Source organism: Lathyrus oleraceus, chromosome 5 (genome assembly GCF_024323335.1).
Source record: "Lathyrus oleraceus cultivar Zhongwan6 chromosome 5, CAAS_Psat_ZW6_1.0, whole genome shotgun sequence".
NCBI classification, from domain to species: domain Eukaryota; kingdom Viridiplantae; phylum Streptophyta; class Magnoliopsida; order Fabales; family Fabaceae; genus Lathyrus; species Lathyrus oleraceus.
This window is the reverse complement of record NC_066583.1, coordinates 601,624,522-601,633,304: the sequence shown is the minus strand read 5'-3', so window position 1 is coordinate 601,633,304 and position 8,783 is coordinate 601,624,522. Positions and strand designations below refer to the sequence as shown.

At 36.9% G+C, this 8,783-nt stretch overlaps 1 protein-coding gene across 1 annotated transcript; it reads left to right on the top strand.

Moving 5' to 3' along the window:
• Positions 1–4,228: 4,228 nt before the first annotated feature.
• LOC127086895 (probable L-type lectin-domain containing receptor kinase VII.2) lies at positions 4,229–6,824 on the top strand. Its single transcript, XM_051027720.1, has one exon. The coding sequence runs from the start codon at positions 4,393–4,395 to the stop codon at positions 6,466–6,468; it is 2,076 nt and encodes a 691-aa protein (XP_050883677.1). The 5' UTR covers positions 4,229–4,392; the 3' UTR covers positions 6,469–6,824.
• The last annotated feature ends 1,959 nt before the right edge of the window (positions 6,825–8,783 follow it).

The following is an 8,783-nucleotide window of genomic DNA, read 5'->3' as shown; positions in this document are numbered from 1 at the left end:
CACAAAACCAAAACATGCCATTCACCCAACCCCAATACCAAGAACATCCCTCATACCACCACCAACAAATGGACCATCAACCTCAGACCGAACATCGCTTCGCACCCACACCATCACCCTACCAAAGTCGCCTTAGCCAAAACACTAATCGCCCCTCCTCCTACCGTAGCCAAGAACCCCAAACATCACAATACCAAAACATCCCACAACCATATCTCTTCCAAACACCCCAACAACCTTTCCAACCTTTCCTAGACCCATCATTCACACCCATGTCTCCCTTCAACTGTCCCGGTCGCCCATCCATGAGTCAACCACACCCCAACTTCTCTAGCATGGGTCATGAGCTCAGCTACGCCGGTACACCATCATTGAATACTGAAGACTATGCTGAGTTGGCTGAATACCTCAACGGATCTTCTCCTGTAGGAGGTAATGACGCTCCTGGACCATCAGATGAACAAACACCGGTGCAGAATCGTCAACGTGGGTTAGGGCCAAGGGTTAGGGTAGCTAGGGGATGTCATTTGAGGCTTTTATCATTCAAACAGAAGGATTTGAAGTTGGTCCCTTTTGGCAAAATTCACATACACATGTTTTGACAGAAACCCTAATTATGGGTCAAGTTCGCAAGGACCTAACTCACTCATTTTTAATTATTTTGAGGTGGGACCAAGTGCATTGAAAACTTTTGAGATGTCTACTTCAAATGTTATGTTGGAAAAAATTTCATAACTCTAAAAGAAACACATGCAATAATGCAAGACATTATAGGTCAGATAACAGTTGAAAAACTTAGAAGTCCAACTTCAACTGCTCATAACTTTCTCATAAAAAATCCAAATGATACAAAATATATGTCCAAATTCATTGTCTTGAAAAGATCTACAACTTTCATGTTGGAGGTTTTGCCATTTGAGGCTTTTTTAAGGGAGTCGCCAATTGGATTGGCGCCTCCTATTAAAAATTACACATAAGCGCCAATTGGATTGGCTAGGGCACCTGCGCTAGCCAATTGGATTGGCTAGGGCACCTGCCCTAGCCAATCCAAATGGCGCCTGCTTGCAATTTTTAAGAGGGGTCGCCAATCCAATTGGCGCCTCCTCCTAAAAGTGGAGTAGATTGGGAATTTTGCTGAAAACTGGGGTATTTTGGGAATTTTTTCGAAAAACAGGGTTATCTCGGTAAAAAAACCAAATACACTGACAGTGTAAAACAATCCATATTAAAAATACATAATTATATACAAATCAATGCATATCTCAACCCACACATCTCATACTATTCTATAACAACTTCCATAGACATATTTCATACTATTTTGTAAGAACTTCCATTTACTGCAATCTTCCTAATATTCTTTCTAGTGAATATAAATCCATACTCTCTTATCTCTGGAAATAAATAGGACATAACGGATAAACTAACTGATAATAAATAATTTTCGTGTTTGATTTGAATAATCTTCATCTTGATTAAATCTTGCCATTGTTGATTATTATTATAACTCTTTTACGTCTGTTTAATGAAGGTTTGATGAATAAAAGTAGTGATAGTTTTCACGTGATTTTCAGAACCTTCCAGTACCTGATTAAACATCTTAATCATTCATTAAAATATTTACAATTCTAGTTTAAGGATTGCCTGGTCACAAATGGAACATCCTAGACCACACTAAAAAGGACAAGTAATGTTTACAATTCTTGTTTTAATTGTACATCTTAACCGATGAAGAATAATCTTATGCTTCAAACCTTAACCCAATTTCAATTTAGTACAAGTTTCTTTCATCATCAATGCCTAAGCTTAATCTCCTTATCACTCTTCTTCAATCTGTAACCATGATTCTATGTTGTGTTTCCACTACTGAATTTGTCTATAATACAAACTTCAACTCCACAAACATCGACTTATATGGAAAAGCCACTATTCAGTCCTCCATTCTCACTCTCACTAATGGAAGTTTCTTCTCAATAGGTCGAGCTTTTTACCCGAAAATATTACCTACCAAACTTCCCAACTCTTCCATTCTTCTCCCCTTTGCTACTTCCTTCATTTTCTCTGTTTCCCCCGTCAAAAACTTTATTGCAGGACATGCCCTTGCCTTCATATTCACACCCTCAAGAGGTCTAAATGGCACAACATCAGCCGAGTATAACGACCTTTTCAATCTCACCAATGAAGGTAATCCTAATAACCATGTTCTTGGAATTGAATTTGATATAGTTAGAAACGAAGAAGAATTCAACGATATAAATGATAATCATGTTGGTGTTGACATAAATTCGCTTACATCCTTAACTTTACATGAGGCTGGCTACTGGAGTGGAAAACATGACAATGAATTTAAGGTGTTGAAGATAAAAAGTGGAGAAAATTATCAAGTATGGATCGAATATATGCATTCTCGGATAAACGTTACTATGGCTCGTGCGGGACAAAAAAGGCCTCGTGTTCCTCTCATCAGTGTGAATGTTAACCTCTCAGCACTTGGTATTTCCACCTCTGGATCGAGCCTTCTGCCATACCAGTCATCAATGTCATGAACTGATCCATCCTTTCACGCATATCAGCCAGTTCTTTCTGTATCTGGTCAATTGCTAGTCGTGGACGATTTTGCTTTGTCGGGTACCTGTGAACTCGCTTGGGACCAATAACTGCCTGCAACAGGGAACAAACATTAGACACTGCGGTGACACCTGCAAAACAAACAAGGGTTAGTATGTATGGTATGCGATGCACTGCTTATTCGATTTTAAGGCCTCCCCTTAAAAAGAGAATACCCTGCAAACGAATAAGCATGAGATGTTGGATGCAAATATGCAGATGATGTTATGCAATGCAATGGCATGTCAATCAGAATTGCTGGATCCGCTTGAACATTTGTCAGGTTGCACTGCCTGGAGAGAAATTAAGAGGATCAAGCAAAGCACACCAAACAAAGGTCATGGGATGAATCATGTTATCCTTAATATCAACCATCCATTTTTGGTGGATTATGGTTTACACCTTATCAACACCTAAGTTTAATTGATATTAAGGTTACCTGAACGGATCAACCATGAATCAAGGGTTTGTTGCAAGTCACGAGCATGGAGTTTAGGTTAAGAACCACCCAAAGGGAGTGTACTAAGGTTTAAACCTGCCAAACATGTTCTACAAAAGGTTCCCATAGTCATAATCCTATCTTTCGGATATTATCGGAGGAACGACTACTCGTATTCCAAAAATATTCTCAAGAGAGACTCTTATGAGTGTAGTATCGCGTAACAATCGTATCAAATCTTACACTTGAACGACTTTCGCACTACGTCCTACGAATAGGCCAAGATGGGTTTGGTAAACTAAGGTCCTTGGCTTCTAAGGTCTATATTGGAAAAAGTAATGTCTAACCACAACTTACTTGTGTGACATTATTGATCCCAACATGACCTCCACCAAGTGAATGGGCTTGCAAGTCAACTTGCTAAGGAATAACTCCACACAAGTCAACAAGACTATGCCATTCTCCTATCCTAAGTGCACTCGAGTTCGGGTATAGAACTCATCTCACAAACAGAACCAGCAGATACGTCAGTCATATGTACACAATGCAATAAAGCAGGTAAATGCTGAAAGATAAATAACTGTACAAAAGAATAAACACCCAATAAACAAACAACCTACAAAAGCTAGGAGGGACTCGCTTAGGGAAATCGGGTCCTCAGCAGAGTCGCCAGCTGTCGCAACCTGAAAAATGAAATGCGAAAAAAAACAACCGGCGAAGAAAGACAGGAGAGTCGCCACCGTGCGAATAAAATTGAATTATAGTATATTTAAAGAGATTAAAAACATCCAATTAGAATTGTAGAATTCATATGTATATTATGGGGTTTAGTCATGTGTTCGGATGGTATAATTTGAACTTATTAACAGATTGAGTGAATGACATGAATGAAACAAAAACTATAAAATACAATGACGAATATTTTTGCATTAAGACAAAAATGACATATTTGAAATCTATTGATGATTTGATTGTCATTTTAAAACACAAATTCTATAATTTTTAGAGGATTCTAGTAGAATTTAAAAGAAAGAGAAAAAGATGGGGATAATAAATTTCTATTCCAAAAATTTCTTAGAGGTTTAAAGGGTAAGAAACCAATTATTATAATATATACTAGTACAATTCATGATTTGATATATGATGACTTATTAAGCCGCCAAATTTGTATACCGCCTTGGAAATTGGAATTGTTGTGTGGATCACATACGTACTTCATTCATCATTTTTCAAACAAGTATTTACTATAGCATTTTTAGCAACCACTCATTCCTTTTTCCTAGCATCTAATATCAAATAAACTCAATTTAGCAACAGTTTCTCTTTTCATTCTCAGTCCTATCCCAATGTCTCAACTTCAGCTACTTCCTATTCTTCTTCACATTGTAACCATGATTCTATCTTGTGTTTCCACTACTGAATTTGTCTACAATACAAACTTCAACTCCACAAACATTGACTTATATGGAAAAGCCACTATGCAGTCCTCCATTCTCACTCTCACTAATGGAAGTTTCTTCTCAATAGGTCGAGCTTTTTACCCGAAAATATTACCTACCAAACTTCCCAACTCTTCCATTCTTCTCCCCTTTGCTACTTCCTTCATTTTCTCTGTTGCCCCCGTCAAAAACTTTATTGCAGGACATGCCCTTGCCTTCATATTCACACCCTCAAGAGGTCTAAATGGCACAACATCAGCCGAGTATAACGGTCTTTTCAATCTCACCAATGAAGGTAATCCTAATAACCATGTTCTTGGAATTGAATTTGATATAGTTAGAAACGAAGAAGAATTCAACGATATAAATGATAATCATGTTGGTGTTGACATAAATTCGCTTACATCCTTAACTTCACATGAGGCTGGCTACTGGAGTGGGAAACATGACAATGAATTTAAGGTGTTGAAGATAAAAAGTGGAGAAAATTATCAGGTATGGATTGAATTTATGCACTCTCGGATAAACGTTACTATGGCTCGTGCGGGACAAAAAAGGCCTCGGGTTCCTCTCATCAGTGTGAATGTTAACCTTGCTGGGGTTCTTATGGACGAAACCTATGTTGGATTCTGCGCTGCCACAGGGCGATTAATCGACAGTAGTAGGATTCTTGCTTGGAGCTTTAGTAATTCAAATTTTTCAATCGGTGATGCTTTAGTGACAGACAACTTGCCTTCGTTTGTCCCTTATAAGGGATGGTCTTCTCGAGCAAAAGTTATAGCTGTTGGAGTCACCAGTGTTGTCTGTTTGTTAATCGTTGGTTGCGGTTATGCACTGTTTTTCTTCATCCTATATAGAGGAGGGAAGGGAGACGAAGAAATTGAAGAGTGGGAACTAGAATATTGGCCACATAGAATTAGTTTCCAAGAGATTCATGAAGCAACAAGAGGGTTCTCTGAAGAGAATGTGGTTGCTGTAGGAGGGAATGGAAAGGTATATAAAGGGATTTTGCAAGGAGTTGAAGTTGCCGTCAAGAGAATCCCTCAAGAAAGAGAGGGTGGAATGAGAGAGTTTTTGGCAGAGGTTTCAAGCATAGGAAGAATGAAACACAGAAATTTAGTAGCATTGAGAGGTTGGTGCAAAGAAAAAAAAGGAAGCTTGATTCTAGTTTATGACTTCATGCACAACGGAAGTTTAGACAAATGGATCTTTGAGTGTGAAGAAGAAAAGATGCTAATATGGAAAGAAAGGATTCAAGTTTTGAAAAATGTAGCTGCAGGGATTCTATACCTACATGAAGGTTGGGAAGTTAAGGTCTTGCATAGAGATATCAAAGCAAGCAATGTTCTACTTGACAAGGACATGAATGCTAGATTGGGAGATTTTGGTTTGGCTCTTATGCATGAGCATCATGGACAAGTGGCCAGCACAACAAAAGTACTAGGGACATTAGGATACATTGCTCCGGAATTGATTCGAACGGGAAGAGCGTCGACTATGTCTGATGTGTTCGGCTTTGGTATATTTTTGTTAGAAGTAATTTGCGGGCGAAGACCTATTGAAGTGCATAAGCCAGGACTAATTGAATGGGTGAGGTCTCTAATGATGCTTAACCAATTGCACAATGCTGTTGATGAAAGGTTGAAGGCCAAAGGAGGATACCCTATCGAGGAAGCCGAAAGATTGCTTCATTTGGGTTTGATGTGTTCAAATTCAGACCCTAGTGTTAGACCAACAATGAGACAGGTTGTGAAAATTCTAGAGGGAGAAATGGACAACATTGATTGTGATGAGGAAAATATGGAGATGAGTTTGCATGGTAAACTAAAATCAATTGTAATGTGGTCTAAAACAATAAGTGCAGTTCCATATAGAAATCACCCTACTTTTGAAGAAGTAAAAAGTTATAATTCAAAGGCCTCTACAAGTGGCTCAAGTGTTATTCAAGCATCAGATTCAGATATCATTTGGGAAGGAAGATAATATTATAAGTTTTATATATATAGTTTAACTATATTTTTAGTTCCAAAGGGTAGGGACTATAGAAACTTAATTAACTTTTGTTTATTAGAGATTTAAGTGTATCTATCATATTGTGTAAAATGAAAAAGAATATTCGAGTCCTTAGCTTATTTATAATTCGTAGTTTCTGTACACTGCCTAAACATGGAAGTTGTTGTTTTATGAAACATCCAAAGAAGGATGAATGTCGTGCCGTGCATGTCAGGGTATGGGGGGATGAGTTGTGTTGGAGTATTATGATGATAGCAACACAAGTACTTCATTTTTGGTGCATGCAAAAGCAACACAACTTTTCTTCACAAGTCAATTATCAATCCTTTCACGGATTCATATTAGAGTCACACCCCATGCAGTTGCTATGAAATGAGATCAAATTGTTTTTGTTTCTTCTATTATTTTATACCATATTGTCATTTAGTGTCATTTTTTAGGTCAAAATTCATGTTGTAATGTGTTAAAGTTGCAGACAATCATCAAAAGTTTAAGATGAAAGGATGTGAATATTGAATCAAACTCTAGTATGGTCGAAGTATACCTTTTTGGTTCGACAATTCAACAATACCTTAGCATTCCGTCGAAGTCTGTTCAAATGTTGTAGTCGAAGTATGCTAGGATTGTTAGCAAGTCGAATTATGCATGCTTGTTATGCTCAATTATTTAAGTTAACTTGTTCTCTAAGTTAACTTGTGTAATAGATCTGTGTGTAAAAGTCCATTAATTTTATATGTTAGTTTTCTTATACATAACATACTAGTCTCTTATCATTGCACAATGCAAATCCCAATTAGGGTGAGAGAGTTGTTGCCAAGTCCTTTTGCATAGGGAGTGATGCCTAATTCTAAGTCCAATGTCTCAGAGCAAACCAACAGTCCGCACAAAATGTCTTTTAGGGGTTTTGTTGTTATTATGTAGATTAAGGTCAAAAGAACACAAACACAAACAAGTATATACAATCACAGAATAATCACAAGATATGGCTCAAATGAGCAAAATGAAAATGACATTAAAGTAAACAAGTTAAATGGTATGAATAATGGCAAATGAATAAAAGACTCAAAATTAAAGTGTATAAAAGTAAATGGCTTGAAATTAAATGTTAGTTGTTAATTGATAAGAAGTTAGTATTGCTTTTGCTTTTGTTTTGTTTAAGTCATTCTTTGGAGAACACTCAACCCACTTGTCACAAGCATGGATCCTTGAACCAAGACATCTCCCAAAGGAAGGAAAAAAGACAAAGTTTCCATACAATACCATGAAAGAGGGGAGACTTGAAATCTCACTTACTAGAATGCTATGCCTTTTGTGTCAACAATTTAGCGCTATGTTAAGCAATCGTAATTGGACTTATGTAGAAGTCACAACTATTTGAGGTCGGGCAATAGAAATGTTAGTGTTAATGCATGTTAGAGACATGGTATTATGAACCATTGATCAGTGCATTTTGATGCACATTCTTCTATATTTATACTTATGCATTTCCATGTTTTAGTTTGATTATTTTTCCCTTTTAATTTGTTTTTATAATTTATCTTATTTTTACACTTATTTGTTTTTCGCAGTTTATTTTCAGCATTAACAGTCTGCATGAATAAATTCATAACTGAAGCTAAGAGTATCGGATCGAAGCGTGCTACCAGTTGTTGGAAATCTAAGAGAAAGAGCTACGACTTTGATGAAGAAGACAAAAGCTAATTCGGACTGTAGCATGGTTGAAAAATCCATTGAAGCCTTCAGCACTAGATTTATATTTTGTGTTGGGTTATTTAGTTTGGGTCTGAGTTATGTTTTGACCAAATTAGGTTTATTCTACTTTTCCTATAACCTAAGCAGCCGAAAACAGTAGACGGCATCACTATTCACGAAAATTTGAAAGCTTGTACGAATTTCATGGAGAACTAATCCCTCTGATTCGATCTGCCGTAATTCAGGTTCCAAAACTTGAGATTATTATAATGTTAATTTTAGTTTAATTCCTTTCAATGATATTTTATGTTCTTGTATGCTTAGTTCGATTGCATGAAATATATTGATTCAATTTGGTTGATTGTATGATCCTATCATAGGCACGTCACGTTTGCTTAATTCGTTTTTGTGTCTGATCAATCATGTTTGCTTAATCGATGAAAACTTATCCCGTTTGCTTAATTCGGACAATAGGATCATACATCTCACAAACTTCACCGCACTTGTCATTGAGTTTGTATCCAAATAGGAATAGACAATCCGCTTAGGGTATTAAAATTATATTAATCGATGATAGTAGGAACTGAATCGGT

Coding starts and splice junctions, on each gene's coding strand:
- LOC127086895 (XM_051027720.1), top strand. CDS start 4,393: ATGTCTCAACTTCAGCTACTTCCTATTCTTCTTCACATTGTAACCATG.